The 27,148-nt window shown below is 48.0% G+C and overlaps 1 protein-coding gene across 2 annotated transcripts in view; it reads right to left on the reverse strand.

The window, feature by feature from the left end:
• LOC116957492 (transmembrane protease serine 9-like) overlaps positions 1 to 27,148 on the reverse strand; it is a 53,528-nt gene that overhangs the window by 12,386 nt on the left and 13,994 nt on the right. Inside the window, exons 1-6 of one of the 2 annotated variants that reach the window (XM_032979672.2) lie at positions 17,495 to 17,585; positions 13,314 to 13,425; positions 11,129 to 11,182; positions 9,344 to 9,376; positions 7,818 to 7,953; positions 5,427 to 5,617 (exon numbers count right to left, since the gene is read on the reverse strand). In XM_032979672.2, the coding sequence (XP_032835563.1) occupies positions 5,427 to 5,617; positions 7,818 to 7,953; positions 9,344 to 9,376; positions 11,129 to 11,182; positions 13,314 to 13,371 (472 nt within the window). In that variant the 5' untranslated portion in view covers positions 13,372 to 13,425; positions 17,495 to 17,585. Of the gene's footprint in view, positions 1 to 5,426; positions 5,618 to 7,817; positions 7,954 to 9,343; positions 9,377 to 11,128; positions 11,183 to 13,313; positions 13,426 to 17,494; positions 17,586 to 27,148 lie in introns of those variants that run through there. The other variant, XM_032979671.2, reaches the window with a different exon arrangement.

Consider the following 27,148-nt stretch of genomic DNA (forward strand, 5'->3'; position numbering starts at 1 on the left):
CATAGGAGTAGTGATAGTGCTAGCTATAGTGGTAAGGATAAGAGTAGCGATAGTGGTAGCGAAAGGGGCAGTGATAGGGGTAGTATAGGGGTAGTGATAGGGGTAGTGAGAGTGGTAGCGATAGAACTGGGATAGGGGTAGTATAGGGGTAGTATAGAGGTAGTGATAGGGGTAGTGATAGTGGTAGCGATTGGGGTAACGATAGGGGTAGCCATAGGGGTAGCGATAGTGGTAACAATAGTGGTAGCAATAGAAGTAGCAATAGGAGTAGCGATAGAGGTAGTGATAGGGGTAGTGATAGGGTTAGCAATAGGAGTAGCGATAGTGGTAGTGATAGGAGTAGTGATAGTGGTAGCGATAGGGGTAGTGATAGGGGTAGTGATAGGGGTAGTGATGGGGTAGTGATAGGGGTAGTGCTACGGGTATTGATAGTGGTAGCGATAGGGGTAGTGATAGGGGTAGTGATAGGGGTAGGAATAGGGGTAGTGGTAGTAATAGGGGTAGTGATAGGGGTAGCAATAGGGGTGGTGATAGGGGTAGCGATAGGGGTAGTGATAGGGGTATTGATAGTGGTAGCGATAGTGGTAGCGATAGGGGTAGCGATAGTGGTAACGATAGTGGTAACGATAGTGGTAACGATAGTGGTAACGATAGTGGTAGCGATAGGGGTAGCGATAGTGGTAGCGATAGGGGTAGCGATAGTGGTAACGATAGGGGTAGCGATAGTGGTAGCGATAGGGGTAGCGATAGTGGTAGCGATAGGGGTAGCGATAGTGGTAGCGATAGGGGTAGCGATAGTGGTAACAATAGTGGTAACGATAGTGGTAGCGATAGTGGTAGCGATAGGGGTAGCGATAGTGGTAACGATAGGAGTAGCGATAGTGGTAGCGATAGTGGTAGCGCTAGTGGTAGCGCTAGTGGTAGTGATAGGAGTAGTGATAGGAGTAGCGATAGGAGTAGCGATAGTGGTAACGATAGTGGTAGCGCTAGTGGTAGCGCTAGTGGTAGTGATAGGAGTAGCGATAGGAGTAGCGATAGAGGTAGCGATAGTGGTAGCGCTAGTGGTAGCGCTAGTGGTAGTGATAGGAGTAGTGATAGGAGTAGCAATAGGAGTAGTGATAGGAGTAGCGATAGTGGTAACGATAGTGGTAACGATAGTGGTAGTGATAGGAGTAGTGATAGGAGTAGTGATAGTGGTAACGAAAGGGGCAGTGATAGGGGTAGTATAGGGGTAGTGATAGGGGTAGTGAGAGTGGTAGCGATAGAACTGGGATAGGGGTAGTATAGGGGTAGTATAGAGGTAGTGATAGGGGTAGTGATAGTGGTAGTGATTGGGGTAACGATAGGGGTAGCCATAGGGGTAGCGATAGTGGTAACAATAGTGATAGCAATAGGAGTACCAATAGGAGTAGCGATAGGAGTAGCGATAGAGGTAGTGATAGGGGTAGTGATAGGGTTAGCAATAGGAGTAGCGATAGTGGTAGTGATAGGAGTAGTGATAAGGGTAGTGATAGGGGTAGCGATTGGAGTAACGATAGTGGTAGCGATAGGGGTAACAATAGTGGTAGCGATAGGGGTAACAATAGTGGTAGTGAAAGTGGTAGCGATAGTGGTAACGATAGGAGTAGCGATAGTGGTAACGATAGTGGTAACGATAGTGGTAGCGATAGTGGTAGCGATAGGGGTAGCGATAGTGGCAACGATAGGAGTAGCGATAGTGGTAGCGATAGTGGTAGCGCTAGTGGTAGCGCTAGTGGTAGTGATAGGAGTAGTGATAGGAGTAGCGATAGGAGTAGCGATAGTGGTAACGATAGTGGTAGCGCTAGTGGTAGCGCTAGTGGTAGTGATAGGAGTAGCGATAGGAGTAGCGATAGTGGTAGCGATAGTGGTAGCGCTAGTGGTAGCGCTAGTGGTAGTGATAGGAGTAGTGATAGGAGTAGCAATAGGAGTAGTGATAGGAGTAGCGATAGTGGTAACGATAGTGGTAGTGATAGGAGTAGTGATAGGAGTAGTGAAAGTGGTAACGAAAGGGGCAGTGATAGGGGTAGTGATAGGGGTAGTGAGAGTGGTAGCGATAGAACTGGGATAGGGGTAGTATAGGGGTAGTATAGAGGTAGTGATAGGGGTAGTGATAGTGGTAGTGATTGGGGTAACGATAGGGGTAGCCATAGGGGTAGCGATAGTGGTAACAATAGTGATAGCAATAGGAGTACCAATAGGAGTAGCGATAGGAGTAGCGATAGAGGTAGTGATAGGGGTAGTGATAGGGTTAGCAATAGGAGTAGCGATAGTGGTAGTGATAGGAGTAGTGATAGGGGTAGTGATAGGGGTAGCGATTGGAGTAACGATAGTGGTAGCGATAGGGGTAACAATAGTGGTAGCGATAGAGGTAACAATAGTGGTAGTGAAAGTGGTAGCGATAGTGGTAACGATAGGAGTAGCGATAGTGGTAACGATAGTGGTAACGATAGTGGTAGCGATAGTGGTAGCGATAGGGGTAGCGATAGTGGTAACGATAGGAGTAGCGATAGTGGTAGCGATAGTGGTAGCGCTAGTGGTAGCGCTAGTGGTAGTGATAGGAGTAGTGATAGGAGTAGCGATAGGAGTAGCGATAGTGGTAACGATAGTGGTAGCGCTAGTGGTAGCGCTAGTGGTAGTGATAGGAGTAGCGATAGGAGTAGCGATAGTGGTAGCGATAGTGGTAGCGCTAGTGGTAGCGCTAGTGGTAGTGATAGGAGTAGTGATAGGAGTAGCAATAGGAGTAGTGATAGGAGTAGCGATAGTGGTAACGAAAGGGGCAGTGATAGGGGTAGTGATAGGGGTAGTGAGAGTGGTAGCGATAGAACTGGGATAGGGGTAGTATAGGGGTAGTATAGAGGTAGTGATAGGGGTAGTGATAGTGGTAGTGATTGGGGTAACGATAGGTGTAGCCATAGGGGTAGCGATAGTGGTAACAATAGTGATAGCAATAGGAGTACCAATAGGAGTAGCGATAGGAGTAGCGATAGAGGTAGTGATAGGGGTAGTGATAGGGTTAGCAATAGGAGTAGCGATAGTGGTAGTGATAGGAGTAGTGATAGGGGTAGTGATAGGGGTAGCGATTGGAGTAACGATAGTGGTAGCGATAGGGGTAACAATAGTGGTAGCGATAGGGGTAACAATAGTGGTAGTGAAAGTGGTAGCGATAGTGGTAACGATAGGAGTAGCGATAGTGGTAACGATAGTGGTAACGATAGTGGTAGCGATAGTGGTAGCGATAGGGGTAGCGATAGTGGTAACGATAGGAGTAGCGATAGTGGTAGCGATAGTGGTAGCGCTAGTGGTAGCGCTAGTGGTAGTGATAGGAGTAGTGATAGGAGTAGCGATAGGAGTAGCGATAGTGGTAACGATAGTGGTAGCGCTAGTGGTAGCGCTAGTGGTAGTGATAGGAGTAGCGATAGGAGTAGCGATAGTGGTAGCGATAGTGGTAGCGCTAGTGGTAGCGCTAGTGGTAGTGATAGGAGTAGTGATAGGAGTAGCAATAGGAGTAGTGATAGGAGTAGCGATAGTGGTAACGATAGTGGTAGTGATAGAAGTAGTGATAGGAGTAGTGATAGTGGTAACGAAAGGGGCAGTGATAGGGGTAGTATAGGGGTAGTGATAGGGGTAGTGAGAGTGGTAGCGATAGAACTGGGATAGGGGTAGTATAGGGGTAGTATAGAGGTAATGATAGGGGTAGTGATAGTGGTAGTGATTGGGGTAACGATAGGGGTAGCCATAGGGGTAGCGATAGTGGTAACAATAGTGATAGCAATAGGAGTACCAATAGGAGTAGCGATAGGAGTAGCGATAGAGGTAGTGATAGGGGTAGTGATAGGGTTAGCAATAGGAGTAGCGATAGTGGTAGTGATAGGAGTAGTGATAGGGGTAGTGATAGGGGTAGCGATTGGAGTAACGATAGTGGTAGCGATAGGGGTAACAATAGTGGTAGCGATAGGGGTAACAATAGTAGTAGTGAAAGTGGTAGCGATAGTGGTAACGATAGGAGTAGCGATAGTGGTAGTGATAGTGGTAGTGATAGGAGTAGTGATAGGAGTAGCGATAGTGGTAGTGATAGGAGTAGCGATAGTGGTAGCGATAGTGGTAGCGATAGTGGTAGTGATAGGAGTAGCGATAGTGGTAGCGATAGTGGTAATGATAGTGGTAGTGATAGGGGTAGTGATAGGGGTAATGATAATGGTAGCGATAGTGGTAACGATAGGAGTAGCGATAGGGGTAGCGATAGGAGTAGCGATAGGTGTAGTGACAGGAGTAGTGATAGGAGTAGTGATAGTGGTAGTGATAGGAGTAGTGATAGTGGTAATGATAGGAGTAGCGATAGGGGTAGCGATAGGAGTAGCGATAGTGGTAGCGATAGTGGTAGCGATAGTGGTAGTGATAGGAGTAGTGATAGGAGTAGTGATAGGAGTAGCAATAGTGGTAACGATAGTGGTAGCGATAGGGGTAGCGCTAGTGGTAGTGCTAGTGGTAGCGATAGGGGTAGCGATAGTGGTAGCGCTAGTGATAGCGATAGTGGTAGCGATAGTGGTAGCGATAGTGGTAGTGATAGGAGTAGCGATAGTAGCAGCGATAGTGTTAACGATAGTGGTAACGATAGTGGTAGTGATAGGAGTAGCGATAGTGGTAGTGATAGTGGTAACGATAGTGGTAGCGATAGTGGTAACGATAGTGGTAGTGATAGGAGTAGCGATAGTGGTAGCGATAGTGGTAGCGATAGTGGTAGCAATAGGGGTAGTGATAGGGGTAGTGATAGGGGTAGTGATGGAGTAATGATAGGGGTAGTGATACGGGTATTGATAGTGGTAGCGATAGGGGTAGTGATAGGGGTAGTGATAGGGGTAGTAATAGGGGTAGTGGTAGGGGTAGTAATAGGGGTAGTTATATGGGTAGCAATAGGGGTGGTGATAGGGGTAGCGATAGGGGTAGTATAGGGGTAGTGATAGGGGTAGCGATAGTGGTAGCAATTGGGGTAATTATAGGGGTAGCGACAGGGGTAGTGATAGGGGTAACAATAGTGGTAGCAATAGGGGTAGCAATAGGGGTAGCGCTAGTGGTAGCGATAGTGGTAGCGATAGGGGTAGTGATAGGGGTAGTGATAGGGGTAGTGATAGGGGTAGTGATAGGAGTAGCGATAGTGGTAGCGATAGGGGTAGCGATAGTGGTAGCGATAGGGGTAGCGATAGGGGTAGCGATAGTGGTAGTGATAGGAGTAGCGATAGTAGTAGCTATAGGAGTAGCGATAGTGGTAGTGATAGGAGTAACGATAGGAGTAGCGATAGCCACTGCTGACATCATCTCAATCCCGATGACTCCGTGACAGTGTCCTGGTGACACAACCACTGCCACCACCGCCACCACCATCACCACCGCCACCGACGCTGAGTTACCTTGCAGGGGCTCCGTGGAGTTGAGCACCAGGGTGAGGCTCTGCCCCGTCGACTTGAGGCTGTGCGGAGGCACGGAGCCGCGCCCCGTGCCGCACAGCACGGCCAGGGTCTCTGGGTCACCCCTACCGCTGCCGGGCTCACCGTCCAGCACCGTGAGGCTCTCGTTCAGGCAGGACGACAGGTTCCTGAGGCTGTCGGGGGCGCGGGAGGGGAGTAGCAGTTGGAGGTGATGCGGGGGTGGAGGGGTGGAGAAGGGAAATCAGACGGTCACCCGCATCTTGATCATCATCATCTCCGTCGTCGTCGTGGTCGTCAAGCGGAGCTTTTCAGATGCGCTGCTTCCGAGGCCTTTTGAAATAAATAAATAGATCGCTGTCAGCGATGCTTCGGGCCAATGACCCTCGCTGACTCTCCTCGCGGGAACTGTCAACCGTCATCGTCAACATCATCATCATCACCGCGTGAACTCCGGTGGTCATCCTCGCAGCAGCAGCAGCAGCAGCTTTTTGTCTGCTGGAGATCAAATGAAGTCGAGATAGGCCGTTAAATGGTTATTGGTGGGAAGACGCTGTAGCTAGAGACGGTAACAAGTGGTTAACAAGAGACACCATGGGCGGTTAAAGGATGATTGACAGGAAGACGCTGTAGCTAGAGACTGCAACAAGTGGTTAACAAGAGACACCATGGGCGGTTACAGGATGATTGACGGCAAGGCGCTGTAGCTAGAGACGACAACACGTGGTTAATGAGAGACACCACGGGCGGTTACAGGATGCCTGACGGAGAAGCGCTGTAGCTAGAGACGACATCAAGTGGTTAACAAGAGACACCACGGGCGGTTAAAAGATGCCTGACGGCAAGGCGCTGTAGCTAGAGACGACATCAAGTGGTTAACAAGAGACACCACGGGCGATTTAAGGATGATTCACGGCAAGGCGCTGTAGCTAGAGACGACATCAAGTGGTTAGCAAGAGACACCACGGGTGGTTAAAAGATGCCTGACGGCAAGGCGCTGTAGCTAGAGACGACATCAAGTGGTTAACGAGCGACACCACGGGCGGTTTAAGGATGATTGACGGCAAGGCGCTGTCGCTAGAGACGGCAACAAGTGGTTAATGAGAGACACCACCGGCGGTTACAGGATGCCTGACGGCAAGGCGCTGTCGCTAGAGACGACAGCAAGTGGCTAATTGAGGGTGGGGAGGCAGATCTATGAAGAGGGGAGCGTCGGTCGACAGTAGGGGCGCTTGCCTGGAACAAACAATGACGAGGCGTGTGTGCGTAGCGGAGCAGGAGCTGCGTCCCGTCAAGAGTAGTGAAAACCCCTAAGCGCACTGCATACCTATCAACCCATGCGGTTTACCCCGTATTCTTGTGCGGGGAAATTTGAGTTAAATTTCCATTTAAAGCTTTCGTGACGGTGAGGATTCGTCTGCACGGAGAATGGAGATTAAAAAAAAAATAAACAATAATAACAGGATAAAATGCTCGCCACGTTTCGGCCACAACACAAGTAGCCTTCCTCAGGCGAAGAAACAGGACTGACCGGAAGACAGCGCTGCAATTGAGTTGTTAAGGTCTTTGTAGGATGGACATTGAGATTTATAAGGGGCACGGGCTGACCAATAAAGGTCTGAATTGGTCTGTGATAATGCGGGGACTGGGGAGGGGTTGTAAGGCATGAGACTATGAGGCGGTCCATAAATGACGTCACGCCATTTTGGACGTGGCGTCACAAAAAGTCAGCCCCCCCCCCACCCTCAAATATGACGTCACAAAGCCCTGCCCCCCCCACCCACCCCCACCAAAATAAAACATAAGCTTCAAATCGATAAGGTAATTAAAGCTTTCGTGACTGCATTAAATTACTCATTGCTTTTTTTTTCGGTAAAGTCACGTATGTAGACATTTTACGTAATTTTATTGTATCTCTACATGCGTGACTTTACCGGGAAAAAAACCCCCAATGAATGCTTCAAATCGCTTTAAACTGTTGTCACATTGTAGTTGCATATTTAACGTGGCGCTGCACTCTGATGTTGTAGGAGAACACATTTTTTTTTAAAAAAAAGTCTATTTAATTAAGTAGAACTTGCTGTGTCTATATCTATTTAAAGTTGCGCATTTCGACGTGACGTCACGTTTCTCAAACCCCTCCCCCCCCCCTCTTCGTCACGCATCGTCACAAATGTGGAACCCCACCCCACCCCCTCCCCTGCCCCTAGGTGCGTGACGTCATTTATGTCTGGCCCCTGTCCGTAAAAAGGTTTAACCTTCCTCTTCTTCGACACGTTCGATCGGAGCTTCTTTACACGCGGCTCGTGATATTAAACAACAACAACAACAATAATAACCGACGACGACGAAGACGACAATGATAATGATGAATACCTGAGCCACACGAACTTGACCTTGATGACGTACGGCGCCACGGTGTGGATGACGAACGAGTACGCGACGGCGTGGCCGCTCGGCGTGTAGTCGGACGAAGCGATGGTGCCGCTGCCGTCGTAGAAGTGGACTACGTCTGCGGTGGGCGAGAGAGGGAGAGAGAGAGAGAGGGGGGGTCTTTCATTTTAAAAGGTGGGTGGGAGGGGTTTACATAAAGCAAAGCATGAAAAAAAACGAAATGATGAACGGAGCAAAGTGCCGACTACGCCGAGCATCTTCTTGTTTCCTCTGATCGTAAACAATAAAAAGAGAGAGGGGTAGAGAGAGAGAGAGGGGGTAGAGAGAGAGAGAGGGGTAGAGAGAGAGGGGGTAGAGAGAGAGAGGGGTAGAGAGAGAGGGGGTAGAGAGAGAGAGGGGGTAGAGAGAGAGAGAGGGGGTAGAGAGAGAGAGGGGGTAGAGAGAGAGAGAGGGGGTAGACAGAGAGAGGGGTAGAGAGAGAGAGGGGGTAGAGAGAGAGAGAGGGGGTAGAGAGAGAGGGGGGGGGTAGAGGGAGAGAGAGGGGGTAGAGAGAGAGGGGGTAGAGAGAGGGTAGAGAGAGAGGGGGTAGAGAGAGGGGGTACAGGGAGAGGGAGAGGTGGTAGAGAGAGAGAGGGGTAGAGAGATGGGGTAGAGAGAGAGGGGGTAGAGAGAGGGGGGGTAGAGGGAGAGAGAGGGGGTAGAGAGAGAGGGGGTAGAGAGAGGGTAGAGAGAGAGGGGGTAGAGAGAGGGGGGGTAGAGAGAGAGAGGGTAGAGAGAGGGGGTAGAGAAGAGAGAGGTGGTAGAGAGAGAGAGAGAGGGGGTAGAGAGATGGGGTAGAGAGAGGGTAGAGAGAGAGGTAGAGAGAGAGAGGGGGTAGAGAGAGAGGGGGTAGACAGAGAGAGGGTAGAGAAGGAGGGGGTAGAGAGAGAGAGAGGGGGTAGAGAGAAGAGAGGGGTAGAGAGAGGGGGTAGAGAGAGAGGGTAGAGAGAGAGGGGTAGTAGAGAGAGGGTAGAGAGAGAGGGGTAGAGAGAGAGGGGGTAGAGAGAGAGGGGGTAGAGAGAGAGGCGGGGTAGAGAGAGAGAGAGAGAGAGAGAGAGGGGGTACATCCCCCCCCCCATATTCAAATATGCTAAAAATGTCCCCCCCCCCAATATATTGCTATAAAATAGATTTCTGTTGATATGAATGTGGTTATGGTTGCTACTTTATTAATCCCTAATCTCTGCCATTACATACAATGAAATAAGAAAAAGTAAAAAAAAAGACAAAAACAGAGCAATGTAAATACAATAAACTTTTAGACATTATTGTGAAAAAAAGAATTCCATCCCATGTATTAGTGAATGTTTTGTTTAATATTTTAGGCAGGAAATTCGTTTTAATTTTTTTTCTGGGGGGGGGTGGGGGGGGGGCGATTTCCCCCCCCCCCCACCTCCACCCAATGTTGACTCCATGGCTACGGCCTTGGGTCTGCGACTGTGTGTCAGTACGTCTTGTGCCGGACGTACCGAGTGGCGCTGTTGTCGTCGTTATGGTCGTATCTGTGAAGCACAAACGTCGCATTAATCACCGCTCCCGTTCAATCATGGACGACGATTGCCAGTTTAACACCTCGTAGGAGGCCTTCGCGACCCACATTATCCATAGCAAAAAGCAGAACGTGAAGAGACAGTGTCATCTATCATCTGCAGAACGTGAAGAACCAGTGGCATCTCCTGTATACCAGGCCAAATAAAAACGTAAAAGAGTTGAGCTGAGTTCAGTCGAGCATGCGTGCGCTAAGGTATGCGGGCAAACATTTGGAACGGTATGACAACAGGTTCCATGCTCTTGGACAATAAGACAGTTGTGTTAAGACGTTAAAACAGCAAACATAATTTTTTCTTTTTGCAAGGAATCATGTTACTGAATGAACCGCGCACGGCACTTGTGGTGAACGTGCCAACAAAACAACACGCTCTGGGTCATTTTTGGCACTGCCTTTGAAACTGAATTGGACCACACCTGAGACAGGGTTCTTCCGGGCCTCGTCTCAACCAGTGGTAGACCAGAGAACGCCAAAAGGCGAACATGCACGAGAAAATTTAGAGCTGGGGGTGAGCAGCTACATCCTGCATGACAAAGACCCAAAACACACGGCCAAGGCAACAAAGGAGTGGCTCAAGAAGAAGCACATTAAGGTCCTGGGGTGGCCTAGCCAGTCTCCAGACCTTAATCCCATCGAAAATCTGTGGAGGGAGCTGAAGGTTCGAGTTGCCAAACGTCAGCCTCGAAACCTTAATGACTTGGAGAAGATCTGCAAAGAGGAGTGGGACTAAATCCCTCCTGAGATGTGTGCAAACCTGGTGACCAACTACAAGAAACGTCTGACCTCTGTGATTGCCAACAAGGGTTTTGCCACCAAGTACTAAGTCATGTTTTGCAGAGGGCTCAAATACTTATTTCCCTCACTAAAATGCAAATAAATTCATAACATTTTTGACATGCGTTTTTCTGGATGTTTTTGTTGTTATTCTGTCTCTCACTGTTCAAATAAACCTACCATTAAAATTATAGACTGATCATTTCTTTGTCAGTGGGCAAACGTACAAAATCAGCAGGGGATCAAATACTTTTTTCCCTCACTGTACATCATGCCTATATTAATGGAGCACGTGTGTGCTTAATGCAGTACATGATTCCTTGCACATGATGGTATTATGTTTGATGGTTGGACATCTTATGCCACTGTTATATTGACAGAAAGGGTGAAACCTATGGGTCTCTGTGCGAGTCTATGGGGTCTCTGTGTGAGTCTATGGGTCTCTGTGCGAGTCTACGGGTTTCTGTGTGTGTCTGTGGGTCTCTGTGAGTCTATTGGTCTCTGTGTGAGTCTACGGGTCTCTGTGTGAGTCTATGGGTCTATGTGTGAGGCTATGGGTCTCTATGTGAGTCTATGGGTCTATGTGTGAGTCTACGGGTCTCTGTGTGAGTCTATGGGTCTCTGTGCGAGTCTACGGGTCTCTGTGTGAGTCTACGGGTCTCTGTGTGAGTCTATGCGTCTCTGTGCGAGTCTATGCGTCTCTGTGCGAGTCTATGGGCCTCTGTGCGAGTCTACGGGTCTCTGTGCGAGTCTATGGGTCTCTATGCGAGTCTACGGGTCTCTGTGTGAGTCTACGGGTCTCTGTGCGAGTCTACGGGTCTCTGTGCGAGTCTACGGGTCTCTGTGTTATTCTACGGGTCTCTTTGTGAGTCGAATATTTTAATACTGGCCAAGGGAGGTCCCATGATTTTGGACCGGTGTTTCTAGTTACCGGTGTACGGTGTTGTCGTGGCCACCTGTGGAGTTGATGGCACCACCGATGCGTCTGCGGTTGACATCAAACATCATTTGTTAAGGGGGGTAGTGGGGGGGTGTCGATTCGCAGGCATCGTCGGCATTCCCAATCGTCCATATCATAGGGTGTTGTTGCTTACACGACACTATACCCCGCTACAAACTCCGCTACTACGCACCACACTATTATACGTTGCACTACTACAGTCTACACCATTATGCACTAATAAACACCACACTACTAGACACTACACTACTATAGTTTAACACGTAGGCTTTTGCGACCAATATCATCCATAATATAGAGGTTTTTTTGGGGGTTAGATGGCGTAAATATAAATACGTCGTTAAACCCGCCACCGCCCAACCACACAGACAATTAGTAACGGGGTTGTCATGTCAACAAGACGTGACAATTGGTTACTTAGCAATAGGTTTATACCCTTTTATCTGGCACAAAAACTGACACCTTTATACAAGGGATCATGTTTGCAATAACCACAACACAAGTAGTCAAAATGCAAACAAAAAGAGACAACTCTGATAATGATGATGGCACCGTCCTTGAATTTTATTGGTCCACACCAGAGACGGCTTTTCTTAGAGCCCTTTTGTCTCCACTGGTGTTGGACCAGAAGACGCCAAAAGGCGTACAACTAAAAAAGACAAGTCTTTTTTGCTTGAATTTGGACTGCTTGTGTTGTGGTTATTGCAAACATGATCCCTTGTATAAAGGTGTCAGTTTTTGTGCCAGATAAAAGGGTAAAAACCTATTACTATATATTGTTACTGGCAAAGGAGGTCTCATAATGTAATTGGTTACTTAGTTCAGCACTAACCAGTGTGTATGTGTGTTGGCGAGTAAACCCAATACCACATTTACAATCACGTTTTGTTCACGTGACAAACCCTTACTAATTGTAAGCGTTGTTAGTGGGTTTCATCCCCAAAACACACACATACACACACACACCGGTTAGTGCTGGAGTAAATAAATAATTGACCACGCTCTGTTTACGTAACAGAACCCCTTACCGATTGGGCTGCCGTGCGTCGTGGTGGTGGCGGTGACGAGTTTATCGGGACACGTTTCACTTAGGCAATCTTACACCAAACAACCTTTTTTTATCATGCACCGTGCGTAAGATGACAGTCCGCCGACAGAAGAACCCCCGGCAAATCCAGCCCGCCTCCTCCCGTTTCCACAACAAACAAAAAAAATAAATCCCTCCCAAAAACCCCAACCACGCCGCGTCAAGTCACGGCCGGGGTCCACTCCCCTCACGTGCAGTCGAGTCCCCAAACCTCACGAGAGTCTCCGTCCGATTGTTTTTTTCCCATGCGGGGTAAGGACCCCCGCTGACTGAGCTGCTATTGTCAGTCGCTCTTTTTTTTATTCTTGAGAAAGAAGCAGCGAACCCGGCCACCGCAAGCGAGGAGCGGCTCAACGACGCGCGGCCTCATCATCATCCTTATCGTCGTCGTCATTGGCACGTGGAAATTTATATCAGCAGGCAAATGCTCTTAAACGCGTGGCGCTGATGCTGAACGTGGAGGGGAGGGGGGAACTGGAGGACCCGGAGAATGATCCTCGCGACTACCACGCCGTGAAAGGGAGAGGTGCAAACTCCACATACACAACAGCAGCAGCAAGTGTCAAGGGTCGGGATCGAACCCACGACCTCCTGTATACCAGGAGAGGGAGTTAACATCGAACCTAGCCACCGTGAAGCTAGGGTCGAGATTGACCCCACGACCTCCTGTATACCAGGAGAGGGAGTTAACATCGAACCTAGCCACCGTGAAGCTAGGGTCGGGATCGAACCCACGATCTCCTGTATACCAGGAGAGGGAGTTAACATCATACCCAGCCACCGTGAAGCTAGGGTCGGGATCGAACCCACGATCTCCTCTACACCAGGAGAGGGAGATAACATCATACCCAGCCACCGTGAAGCTAGGGTCGAGATCGAACCCCACGATCTCCTCTACACCAGGAGAGGGAGTTAACATCGAACCTAGCCACCGTGCAGTTAGGGTCAGGATCGAAGCCGTGATCGCCGTGATACAAGACGAGGTAGTTAACATCTTCCTAGCCGCCGTGGCGCCCCGATCAAGTGCCGACTGGACGCGAGATGGGACTCTCCGCCGCGTTCAATTACTTTGGCACAGGGCGTGCGGCAGCAGGATGGACAGCAGCAGCAGCAGTGATTTGTCCATGGTTTGCCCGCTTGAGAAGCAGATGTCGCGACGGCTACACACGAGGCTTGATTTCTGGAAGGAAAAATAAAAAAAACACGCAGACGGCAAACAGCATCTTGATTTCAAGTTTTCGTGACTGCAGTGATTCATATTCAATATATATAACATATATATTTTATTTTTTTATTGTTTCCCTTCAACGTGACTTTACCAAAAGAGCTAAGAATATAGTAGTAGTGTAGTAGTAGTGTAGTAGTGATGGCAGTAGTAGTGGTAGTGTAGTAGTAGTGATAGTAGTAGTGTAGTAGTAGTATAGTAGTAGTGTAGTAGTAGTGTAGTAGTAGTAGTGTAGTAGTAGTGTACTAGTAGAATAGTAGTGTAGTAGTGATGGTAGTAGTAGTATAGTAGTAGTGTAGTAGTAGTAGTGTAGTAGTAGTATAGTAGTAGTAATGTAGTAGTAGTGTAGTAGTAGTGTAGTAGTAGCGTAGTAGTAGCGTAGTAGTAGTGTAGTAGTAGTATAGTAGTGTAGTAGTAGTAGTGTAGTAGTAGTAGTGTAGTAGTGTAGTAGTAGTAGTGTAGTAGTAGTGTACTAGTAGTGTAGTAGTAGTAGTATAGTAGTGTAGTAGTAGTGTAGTAGTAGTATAGTAGTAGTGTAGTAGTAGTGTAGTAGTAGTAGTGTAGTAGTATAGTAGTAGTATACTAGTGATGGTAGTAGCAGTAGTGTAGTAGTAGGAGTGTAAATTTTGATTTAAAGCTTTCGTGACTGCAGTAATTCATATTCTTAGCTCTTTCGGTGAAGTCACGTTGCAGGGAAACAATAAAATAACAAAATAGATATAAAACAATAAAATTCTCACGACGTTTTGACCATAACACAAACAGTCATCATCAGGTGATGATGACCGTTTGTGTCATCAGGTGATGATGACCGTTTGTGTTATGGTCATCATCAGGTGATGATGACCGTTTGTGTTATGGTCGAAACGTCGTGAGAATTTTATTGTTTTGTATATATTTTATTGTTTCCCTTCAACGTGACTTTACCGAAAGAGCTAAGATTATGGCAACAGCATCGTCATCATCGATACGAACACCAGGAAATCCAACGTGACCACCCAATGCCAATAGGTTTTTGCATGGATGTTGAACTTCTCATTTGGCACCGCCGTACGTAGCTAAACCGTGGCTAATCAGAGGTGCGGGGTGAAGGACAACAAACTGTGGGTCTCTGTGTGAGTCTATGGGTCTCTGTGTGAGTCTATGGGTCTCTGTGTGAGGCTATGGGTCTCTGTGTGAGTCTACTGGTCTCTGTGTGAGTCTATGGGTCTCTGTGTGAGGCTATGGGTCTCTGTGTGAGTCTACTGGTCTCTGTGTGAGTCTATGGGTCTCTGTGTGAGTCTATGGGTCTCTGTGTGAGTCTATTGGTCTCTGTGTGAGGCTATGGGTCTCTGTGTGAGTCTACTGGTCTCTGTGTGAGTCTATGGGTCTCTGTGTGAGTCTATGGGTCTCTGTGTGAGTCTATGGGTCTCTGTGTGAGTCTACGGGTCTCTGTGTGAGTCTATGGGTCTCTTTGTGAGTTTATGCGTCTCTGTGTGAGTCTACGGGTCTCTGTGTGAGTCTATGGGTTTCTCTGTGAGTTTATGGGTTTCTGTGTGAGTCTATGGGTTTTTGTGTGTGTCTGTGGGTCTCTGTGAGTCTATGGGTCTCTGTGTGAGTCTACGGCTCTCTGTGTGAGTCTACGGGTCTCTGTGTGAGTCTATGGGTCTATGTGTGAGGCTATGGGTCTCTGTGTGAGTCTACGGGTCTCTATGTGAGTCTATGGGTCTCTGTGTGAGTATATGGTATCTCTGTGTGTCTGTGGGTCTCTGTGAGTCTATGGGTCTCTGTGTGAGTCTATGGGTCTATGTATGAGGCTATGGGTCTCTGTGTGAGTCTCTGGGTATCTGTGTAAGTCTATGGGTCTCTGTGTGAGTCTACGGCTCTCTGTGTGAGTCTACGGGTCTCTTTGTGAGTCTATGGGTCTATGTGTGAGACTATGGGTCTCTGTGTGAGTATATGGGTATCTTTGTGTGTCTGTGGGTCTCTGTGAGTCTATGGGTCTCTGTGTGAGTCTATGTGTCTCTGTGTTAGTCTATGGATCTCTATATGAGTCTACGGGTCTCTGTGTGAGTCTATGGGTCTCTGTGTGAGTCTATGAGTCTCTGTGTTAGTCTATGCATGTATATTTAACTTATTTCGCACCGTACGTAGCCACTGATGATGGCTGTAGTCACGGTGTCTTAGAGATGTTAACAACCTCGCCTGGTGTACAGGAGGTTAGTGGGTTCGATCCCGCATCCTGACGATGCCTGTAGCCATGGTGTCTTGGAGATGTTGACTATCTCTCATCATCACAGAATCAATGTCACGACGTGTTTGGAGTTATTTGCCTGCTGCTATTAATGGCCACATGACGATGATGACGATGATATCAGCCACTTCATTGGGCTATCCATAGCAGCCCGTGGGGTGGAGGCCTTAACCCACTGGTAAAATAAAAAAATATATATAGTACAGTCTATGTATCTTTATGTATCTTCATGTATCTCTGTGGGTCTCTATGTATCTCTGTGGGTCTCTATGTATCTCTATGGGTATCTATGTGTTTCTATGCGTCTCAATGTATCTCTGTGGGTCTTTATGTATCTCTATGGGTATCTATGCATCTATATGTATCTCTATGTATCTCTATGGGTCTCTATGCATTTTGTGTGGTCTCTATGTAACTCTATGGGTCTATATGTATCTCTATGGGTCTCTATGTATCTCTGTGGGTCTCTATGTATCTCTGTGGGTCTCTATGTATCTCTATGGGTATCTATGTATTTCTATGGGTCTCTATGCATCTCTGTGGGTCTTTATGTATCTATATGGGTCTCTATGCATCTATATGTATCTCTATGGATCTATATGCATTGTGTGGTCTCTGTGTAACTCTATGGGTCTATATGTTTCTCTGTGGGTCTCTATGTATCTCTGTGGGTCTCTATGTGTCTCTATGGGTATCTATGTATTTCTATTCTATGGGTCTGTATGCATTTTGTGTGGTCTCTATGTAACTCTATGGGTCTCTATGTATCTCTGTGGGTCTCTATGTATCTCTGTGGGTCTCTATGTATCTCTATGGGTCTATATGCATTTTGTGTGGTCTCTATGTAACTTTATGAGTCTATATGTATCTCTATGGGTCGCTATGTATCTCTGTGGGTCTATATGTTTCTCTGTGGGTCTCTATGTATCTCTATGGGTATCTATGTATTTTTATGGGTCTCTATGCATCTCTGTGGGGCTTTACGTATCTCTATGGGTCTCTATGCATCTATATGTATCTCTATGTATCTCTATGGGTCTATATGCATATTGTGTAGTCTCTGTGCAATTCTATGGGTCTCTATGTATCTCTATGGGTCTCTATGTATCTCTATAGGTCTCTATGTATCCCTATGGGTCTCTATGCATCTCTGTGGGTCTCTATGCATCGCCATGTATCCCTATGAGTCTCTATGCATCGCTATGCGGTCTCTATGGGCCTCTGTGAATCTCCACGGGTTTCTGGGTCTCTATGCGTCTGTAATTTCCACGCTATCCACTCGTGATGGCCAGAGTCGCTGCGTCTGAAACAAAACAGCGCTTCATCGCAGCAACTTCAGTAGGGTTGGAGGGCTTTTACCCGCTGGTAAAAAGTAATGAATAATTCTTTGGTTCTAATCGGTAAAGTCGCGTAGGTAAAAAAAAAAAACAACAAAAAATCACGACGTTTCGGCCACAACACAAGTGGCCGAAACGTCGTGATTTATTTTGTTGTTGTAAATACACAAGTGGCCTTGTGTTGTGGTCGAAACGTCGTGATTTTTTGTTGTTGTAAATACACAAGTGGCCTTGTGTTGTGGTCGAAACGTCGTTATTTATTTTGTTGTTGTAAATACACAAGTGGCCTTGTGTTGTGGCCGAAACGTCGTGATTTTTTGTTGTTGTAAATACACAAGTGGCCTTGTGTTGTGGTCGAAACGTCGTTATTTATTTTGTTGTTGTAAATACACAAGTGGCCTTGTGTTGTGGCCGAAACGTCGTTATTTTTTGTTGCTTTGTTGTTTTTTTTTACCTGCGCGACTTTACCGAAACCAAAGAGTGTGGATCCTTGCAGTCACGAAAGCTTCAAATCTGGAATCAATGAATAATTGTTGAGTTCAGTTTTATTTTTAGAGATTTAACACTCGAAGATAATGGGCAGGGCAACTGGTCCGGAGCTCTCCGGTACCATGGAGATCTAACCTCCCGACGAAATGCATTGTTCCAGGGAAGCAAGAAATGCATGCAAGGTGGAACGAGATGACGTTTTGAGTGTAAAACGACCCCAAGTTAAAGCTGAGGTCAATACAGGACACGTTGGGCTACGCCATCTGACCGTGATAATGTCATAGCTTCCAACCCCTTATCAGTGCCCTGGATTATCACAGACCAACTCAGAGCTTACTGGTCACCCTGTGCCCCCTTATGAATCTCAACGTTCATGCTATACAGTTCCGTCACAAGGGAGAAACACAAACAAATAGACAACGTGACAAATTTTGATTTAAAGCTTTCGTGACTGCAGCGATTCATGTTCTTAGCTCTTTCGGTAAAGTCACGTTGAAGGGAAACAATAAAATAATAAAATATAACAAATATATATAACATATATATTTTGTTATTTTATTGTTTCCATTCAACGTGACTTTACCGAAAGAGCTAAGATTATAGTAGTGTAGTAGTAGTATAGTAGTAGTGTAGTAGTGATGGTAGTAGCAGTAGTAGTGTAGTAGTGATGGTAGTAGCAGTAGTAGTAGTGTAGTAGTAGTAGTGTAGTAGTGTAGTAGTAGTATAGTAGTAGTGTAGTAGTAGTATAGTAGTGATGGTAGTAGTAGTAGTGTAGTAGTAGTAGTGTAGTAGTGATGGTAGTAGCAGTAGTAGTGTAGTAGTGATGGTAGTAGCAGTAGTAGTAGTGTAGTAGTAGTAGTGTAGTAGTGATGGTAGTAGTGTAGTAGTAGTAGTGTAGTAGTAGTGTAGTAGTAGTATAGTAGTGATGGTAGTAGCAGTAGTGTAGAAGTAGGAGTGTACATTTTTATTTAAAGCTTTCGTGACTGCGGTAATTCATATTCTTAGCTCTTTCGGTAAAGTCACGTTGAAGGGAAACACCAAAATAACAAAATATATATATAAAACAATAAGAAATTCTCACGACGTTTCGACTGCAACACAAACGGTCATTATCAAGTGTGAAAACCAACGGCAAGAAAAATTTGAAAGAAGTGGCGGTTTGTATTAATTTATTAAAAAAAGGTGTTTGGCCGCTTTATTTATTTTTTTAAAAAAATCACTGTTTTATATATATTTCATTATTTTATTGTTTCCCTTTAACGTGACTTTACCGAAAGAGCTAAGAATATAAATAGACACGTCATTATTTTTTTTATTGGCCGTGTTTGAAACGGCCGTACCCCGTATGGCTTGCGACAGGTATGGAATTCTCGAAGGACGTTCTTAACGCTCAGGAATGCCTCTCACGTTTGTACTTGCACGTAGGCTTTCCCCTACCCCCCCCCTACGCTGCCTTGGTCAGGCCGCTGTCGTGTGGCTCCACGGACTTCACTCGGACGTGCGATGGGAAGGATTCTTTGTGGACGCATAATATTAGTCGCTTTACCCGAGGGATAACCCATACCAAACGGTTAACGAATTGGCACCGCGTTCTGTTTGCGTGGCAAACCCCGTTACTGACTGGCTGCGTGGTCGACTGGTGGCGGGTTTAATGACGCGTAAAATGTTTACGCGATTTATATTAAAAAAAATAACTATATTATGGATGATATTCGTTGCGAGAGCCTACATGTTAAACTGGTGGGTTTTCGTTGTGATTTATTTGACATTGTCATCCTCTCAGCCGACAATGGCAATGCCACTGTCATCATGGAGAAAATATAATCTAACAACAACATTCAAGAATTACTCAACGATGGCAGCTATACAAAAATAAAAAGAGATCCCACCAACAGCCTCGTCATACAAACCAACAAAATAATTTCTGATTCAACCGCATTAATTGATCACACCAAACAGTTCTCGTTGAAACCTTCTGCTGCCAGGCCACCAAGGTTATACGGCTTACCAAAAATACATAAAGTAGATACACCCCTTCGTCCCATCGTCTCTACTATCAACTCCCCCACCTACAAACTAGCTCGCTTTCTGTCTGAAATCCTGCGTCCTTTCACTGGAAAAAACTACCTCAGCGGTACAAAATTCTACTCACCTGGTATCGACAATCACGGGTATTTCCTTGTCCCCAGACGACCTGCTTGTCAGTTTTGATGTAGTTTCCTTATTCACCAAAGTTCCTTTACCTGACACCATCGCAATCATTGAAGACTTGGTTCATCAAGAACTAAACATTGAGGTGCCCTCCCTGGTGAGACACTGCTTAACCAATACATACTTCACTTGGAATGGAACTTTCTACAAACAAACTGAGGGCACCCCAATGGGCTCCCCCCTATCTCCGGTTATAGCCAACATTTTCATGGAGAAATTTGAGACTGACGCCATCCAGACTGCCACTCTGCGCCCAACCTTATGGAAGAGGTACGTGGATGACACTTTTGTCATCTGGCCACATGACCGGCCTGCTCTAGACCAATTCCTCGACAACATCAATTCCATACACCCAGCCATCAGATTTACCATGGAAGTTGAAAAAGATGGCAAGCTACCTTTTTTGGATGTCCTAATAAAAAAGAGACCTGATGGTTCAATGAGCCACTCTGTCTACAGGAAAGCTACCCATACGGATGCTTACTTAAAACCGGATTCCCACCACCATCCATCCCAGAAGAACTCCCTCATCAAGACTCTGCACCATAGAGCCCAATGCATATCCGACCAGGAACACATAGCCAGTGAACTCAAGCACGTACACCAAGCTCTTAAGGCTAATGGTTACTCCGACTACAAAATCAGCAAAGCTATCACTCCGACCATGAAGAAGGACCCTCTTGAGGAGGGATCACAAAAAAGATCTCCAAAATCTTGAATAAACACAAGATCCAGGTCCGATTCAACACATTACATAAAATCCGTGATCTGGTTCCGTCTGTAAAAGATGTGATTCTGGACAGACAGTACCCTGGCGTCTACAAACTAAGTTGCCTCTGTGGTAGTAGTCACATTGGAGAAACCAAACTACATGTCTCGGACCGCATTCGTGAACACAAAGCAGACCTGAAACACGGTAGGACCAACACCTCGGCCGTGGCAGATCACTGTTATAATTCAGTAGGCTCACATGACATTGACTTCTCCAAAACGGAGGTTCTTTGCAAGCCATCTGGCTACCATGAGAGATTCGTTCATGAGGCTGTCCACATATACAAGCACAGAGACAATTTCAACCGGGAGGATGGATTCTGGCTTAGCAATCATTGGAAGGATTTGATAAACCATTTCGGGTCTTAATTGATTGATCACGCTTAAGGTGGCTTTCAGACCGCATCCATTATTTTTCATCTCCCCCCCTCCTCTTTTCCGAACATAGATGGACTCGTCCATCTGAACAAATTGGCAAATCGCTCTCCGTGGTGCTAACGTAAAAAAAAAACGCCACTTTTCTCAAATTTTCCTGTTGTGGTTTTCACACCTGATGATGACTGCTTGTGTTGCAGTCGAAACGTCGTGAGAATTTTATCGTTTTATATTTTTATTATGTTACTGTTTCCCTTCTAACGTGGTGGTGACTTTACCGAAAGAACCAAGAAAAATGAGGCGACAATTAACACGTTGTGTTCACGTGGCAAACCCCTTACTAATTGGCTGCGTGAACATTTGACGTGTGAGTTGCACAATACTTGCGGCGAGCTAGACACAGACAAAGACTGCCTGTGTCAACAATGCGGAAGGGGTAGAGGCGTTAACGTGTTCATGATCAGCAGGCGGCTCGTTTCGCAATGGAAATTTGAGGGAGGGGAAAAAATATATATATATTTTAAGTTTTATTTTAAGGCCAACATAGACTCGCACAGATGCCCCTAAGGTCGACTCAGCTTCGTACGAATACCTGGTGCAGTGGTGCGTGTAGTAAACATTGCTACAACTGGGGGTGGTGGGAATGTCCACCCCCTCTTGTTTCACAGTGCCAGCCTCCACAGGCACTGTGAGCTACTAGCAGCACTTGTCCCCAACAGTCTGTCAAGGGCTACACAGGGGTAAACGTATTACCCACCGATACACCAGGTTACTCATTTGAGACCGAGTTCGACCTTTGGAACGTACGGTGAGAAAGACGTTCAACATACGTACATATCACGGCATTGTCAACGGCATATCAATGCGGAGCAAGCTTGGCAACAACAGCAACAAAAACAGCGAGTTCACGGAATGAGTGGCTTAAGTTTGGCGATGTAAGAACACGCTACCTCAACCACGCACCCACCCACCAGGGCTGTGCTATCCAATAGGCTAGAGTCGCAGGCACTGTGCCTATAGGTGCCTGCTCACTCACCCACTCACTCACCCAGCCACTCACCCACCCACTCACCCACTCACCCAGCCACCCACTCAGCCACTCACCCATTCACCCACTCACTCACTCACCCACTCACTCACCCAGCCACCCACCCACTCACTCACCGAATTACTCACTGACCCAGCTACCCACTCCTTCACCCACCCACTCACCCACTCACTCACTCACCCAAACACCCACTCAGCCACTCACCCACCCACTCACCCACTCACTCACTGACCCAGCCACCCACTCCTTCACCCAACCATTCACCCACTCACTCACTCACCCAGCCACCCACTCAGCCACTCACCCACCCACTCACCCACTCACTCACTCACACACTCACCCAGCCACCCACTCAGCCACTCACCCACCCACTCACCCACTCACTCACTGACCCAGCTACCCACTCCTTCACCCACCCATTCACCCACTCACCCACTCACTCACTCACCCAGCCACCCACTCAGCCACTCACCCACCCACTCACCCACTCACTAACCCAGCCAGCCACCCACTCAGCCACTCACCTACCCACTCACCCACCCACTCACCCACTCACTCACTGACCCAGCTACCCACTCCTTCACTCACCCACTCAGCCACTCATCCACCCACTCACCCACTCACTCACTCACCCAGCCACCCACTCAGCCACTCACTCACCCACTCACCCACTCACTCACTGACCCAGCTACCCACTCCTTCACCCACCCACTCACCCACTCACTCACTCACCCAGCCACCCACTCAGCCACTCACTCACCCACTCACCCACTCACTCACTGACCCAGCTACCCACTCCTTCACCCACCCACTCACCCACTCACTCACTCACCCAGCCACTCACTCAGCCACTCACCCACCAACTCACCCACTCACTCACACGCTAGGGCCGTATTATCCAATAGGCCACAGTAGTAGGCATTGTGCCTAGGGTGCCTACTCACTCACCCACTCACCCAGCCACCCACTCAGCCACTCACCCACCCACTCACTCACTGACCCAGCTACCCACTCCTTCACCCACTCAGCCACTCACTCACTCACCCACCCACTCAGCCACTCAGCCACTCACCCACCCACTTACCCACTCACCCACTGACCCAGCTACCCACACCTTCACCCACCCACTCAGCCACTTAGCCACTCACCCACCCACTCACCCACTCACTCACTGATCCAGCTACCCACTCCTTCACCCACCCACTCAGCCACTCAGCCACCCACTCACCCACTCATCCACTCACCCACTGACCCAGCTACCCACTCCTTCACCCACCCACTCAGCCACTCAGCCACCCACTCACCCACTCACCCACTCACCCACTCACCCAGCTACCCACTCCTTCACCCACCCACTTAGCCACTCAGCCACTCAGCCACCCACTCACCCACTCACCCACTCACCCACTGACCCAGCTACCCACTCCTTCACCCACCCACTCAGCCACTCTGCCACTCACCCAGCCACCCACTCGTTCACCTACCCACTCAGCCCATAGGCGACAACAGTAGTCACTGTGCCTAGGGTGCCTACTCACTCACCCACTCAGCCAATTCCAATATCCCCCATTTCGCCACTAAGCGATAGTGGCATTACCACGGCGCCAGTGCCAGGCTAGGTGCACGTTAAGGCCACGTGAAGTGTCGAAGTCTCTCTGACAGGAGGTCTCGGAATAGACCCAGCAAGTGCCATGGGTCGGCTGACTGAGATGACCACTGGTAGATGCACCACGCCAAGCTGTAACCACCCCCTACTGTGCCACCTTGCTGCATTTTAGCTGCCTGGCGCTCCGCTCGTTATTGTAGCATCGGCCATCTGCCTTCCTTTGTTGGTGTTGGAGGGGGGCGACTGCCTCCAACTGCCCAGTAGAGTTCTTCACGAGCCTCCTGCACAGAGGCCGATCTTGACACCATTGGTACCAGTCATCGGCAAGTCCACTCGGCTCCACGTCATCTTGTACCGCGTCAGACCCTCCCTTCTCCAGCTCATGTCGTGCCAGCTTAGCAACCCTCTATGCAGCCAAACAGAAGCTGCTTGGGCATGCGGTGGCTGGGCATGTGGGCCACATGACCGAGCCAAAGCAGCCTTGCCTGCCAGAATTGCTCAAGGATTTGTGAGCTCCTCACACAATCCGGCCTACTGAAACCCAGGATGGGTCGTAGGCGTGCCAGCCTGAATGCTTTTAACCGGTGAGCTATGTGGATGGATCATATGCAGGACGGCCAAACTGCCAAATATGTTCCATTCAGGGGGTTCACGTTTCACAAGCACAGAGAACGGAGGGCATGACCGTGGCCGAGAAGACCCAAAGCTTCGTGTGGGGCGACACACCAGGTAGCTTCCACACAGCGTTATGCAGCCGATAGAAATATAATGCCACTCAACTGATTTGGAGTGAGACCTCTGCTGTCAAACCGGAGCCAGTTATGAGCACACTGCCCAAGTATGGAAAACTCTCCACTCTCTCTACTACATCCCCATTACCAATTGGGAGTTGTGGGGGTGGAGTGTCTGATGGTAAGGCCCCACCTCTTAGTGGCATGGTCCAGGTTCAGTAGCATCACCTCCAACTCCTCCTCTGATCAATAGGGAGCTATCCCTTGACCGCGCCCGGGCATCAATCAGCCTCCCATTGTATCTGAACCAGATGGAAATTCCTCTGGTACAGCCATCGAAGGCTTCACGAACTACGTGGTCGAAATAGATGTTACATAATGTGAGAGCCAGAGGACATCCCTGTCGCACCCCAAGGTGAACAGGGAATGGTTCTGACTCCCGGCCACGTATTATTTCCCGGGCCTGCTCACCATCATGAAGGTCCTTAATGATTGAGAGCAGAGAATCAGGGATTCTGAAAGCATAAACAACAGCCCAGAGCCAAGGCCTACTGATAGTATCATAGGCCTTGACCAGGTCAATAAAGCAGAGATGTAGGTCATGTAGGAATTCCCTACACCTCTGCTGTAGCAGAACGACGTAAAATATGGCATCTGTGCAGGACCGCCCTTTCCTGAAACCGCATTGGGGCTCCGCAAGCCTCTCCTCAGCGTGCTTGGCGAGGCGATGTTGAATAATCCTTGCCAGGACCTTTCCCGGCACATTGAGGAGTGAGATGCCCCTGTAGTTGTTACAGTCTGTGCGGTCCCCCTTCTTAAAGATGGGGACCACCAGGGCATCCTTCCAGTCCTGCGGAACCCGTCCAGTGGTTCAGACTGTTGTTATGATGTCATGTAGGGCAGTCTGCGCACAAACGCCACCCTCCCTCAGCATTTCGCTTGGGAGATCATCTCTGCCCGATGATTTTCCTGGTCTCAGACTCTGGATCGCCCTCAGTACTTCCTCAACAGATGGCACCTCAGCCAGCCACTTGCAGGGGGTGACTAGTTCTTCCAATATTTGGGGTACCGCAGACACAGCAGTGCCATCCCCACTTTTTGATGGAGTTAAAGGGTAATTGGTGATTACAGGCCACTGAGGCAGACTCCATCTCCTCAGCAACCCGCGACCATCAGCCATCCTTGCAGTGCCTCACGGCTCTCCAACCCTCTGAGCAAAGGCTGCGGTAAGCCACATTCTCTGATGTGGGATGCTGTAGACGGTGATAGTGGGCTTGTCGTTTTTTTGCAGCTACCCTGAACTGCTCCTCTGTCAGCCAGGGTATCTGTGGAGATTTGGATCGTATACCCAAAGCAGCCATTGCAGCTGCATGAGCCACAGTCCTAAACCTCGCCCATTTCAACTCGGTATCAGGAGGAATGGGGGACGATGCTAACCCCAGCTGTAAGCACCGATGAAATTTTCACGTGCGACTTTCATCAGCTAGCTGAAACCAGGCCACTGTGGGTTTGAATGTGGTCCTGGGTGTGCACTCAGCACCAGAGTGGAAGAACGGCAGGCGCATCTTCCAGATGACAAGTCGATGGTCAGAGGGCAGATCAGCTTCAAAGCAGGTCCTGGTGTCAAGGACATGGGCCTCATCCACTGTTACATCACTATATAGTCCAGCAGATGTTCTAACTTGGACCCGGCGAGCATCCATGATGTTGTGTGGATGTGCCGATGCTGGAACAGCGTGCATACAAGTTTAGCAGCCTCCTACCGTTCTTATTGAGCTGATCTGGCCCATGCCTTCCAATCACTCCAGACCAGGTGTCAGCATCATGACCAACTCGGGCATTAAAGTCACCCAACAAGATAACTCTATCCCGAGGGGCCACTTTAGCCAGCACCTGTGACAGGAGGTCATAGAAGGCATCTGACTCATCGGCTTTGCCTGCATCCCTCCATGGATGTTCATCTTCGGTGGGGGCATAAGTAACCACGACCACCACTCCTCGCCTCTGATTGATAGGTAGACGAGCCCAAAATGCCTTGGGGCTTACAGCTTCTCACACCTCACCGCCACGCTCCCACGCCCCCTTCGTTCTTTTGTTCAGTAAAAAAGCCACTTCCTGTTCTTCTCGGTTCTTTCGGTAAAGTCACCACGTAGAACGGAAATAAAATAATACAAATACAACATATTTTTTTATTTATCATGTTTTATTTATTTATTATTGTATTGTTTCCCTTCTACGTGGTGGTGACTTTACCGGAAGAACCAAGAATAATAATTTTATTGTTTTACAATAATTTTGTTGTTTTATATATTTTTTATTATTTTATTGTTTCCCTTCTACGTGGTGGTGACTTTACCGGAAGAACCAAGAATAATAATTTTATTGTTTTACAATAATTTTGTTGTTTTATAATTTTTTATTTTATTTTATTGTTTCCCTTCTACGTGACTTTACCGAAAGAACCAAGAATATGAATCCCTGCAGTCACGAAAGCTTCAAATCGAAATTCCACTTCCTGCTGTTTGGCAGTCTTCTGCCCCCCCGATGAGAGGACTGTCCACCCCTCATGGTGGCAGGAGCCAGAACCCCTCCACCAGAGAGATCCAGTCGGTACCGGTGCAGACCACGACGGAGAATTAGCAGCCTCTCCTCCGCAGTGAGCGTTCGAACGTTGCAAGCGGCAACCCGCAGCGGATTTTTGCTGTTTCTGGAGGAGCCCCGAGGGTAAAGATTCAATCTCCTGCCTCCGCCATATGGGGTTTGGCCAGGAGACGTCATAGACTCCTGTCCCCCCCCCCCCCCCCCCCCCCCCGGGGCCTCTGGCACATGCTCACCTGGATATAACTCCGTGGTTTTCTGGTAATGAAATTGAAGGTG

Source organism: Petromyzon marinus, chromosome 75 (assembly GCF_048934315.1).
Source record: "Petromyzon marinus isolate PM22_M1 ecotype Great Lakes invasive population chromosome 75, UKy_Petmar_22M1.pri1.0, whole genome shotgun sequence".
Classification (NCBI taxonomy): Eukaryota; Metazoa; Chordata; class Hyperoartia; order Petromyzontiformes; family Petromyzontidae; genus Petromyzon; species Petromyzon marinus.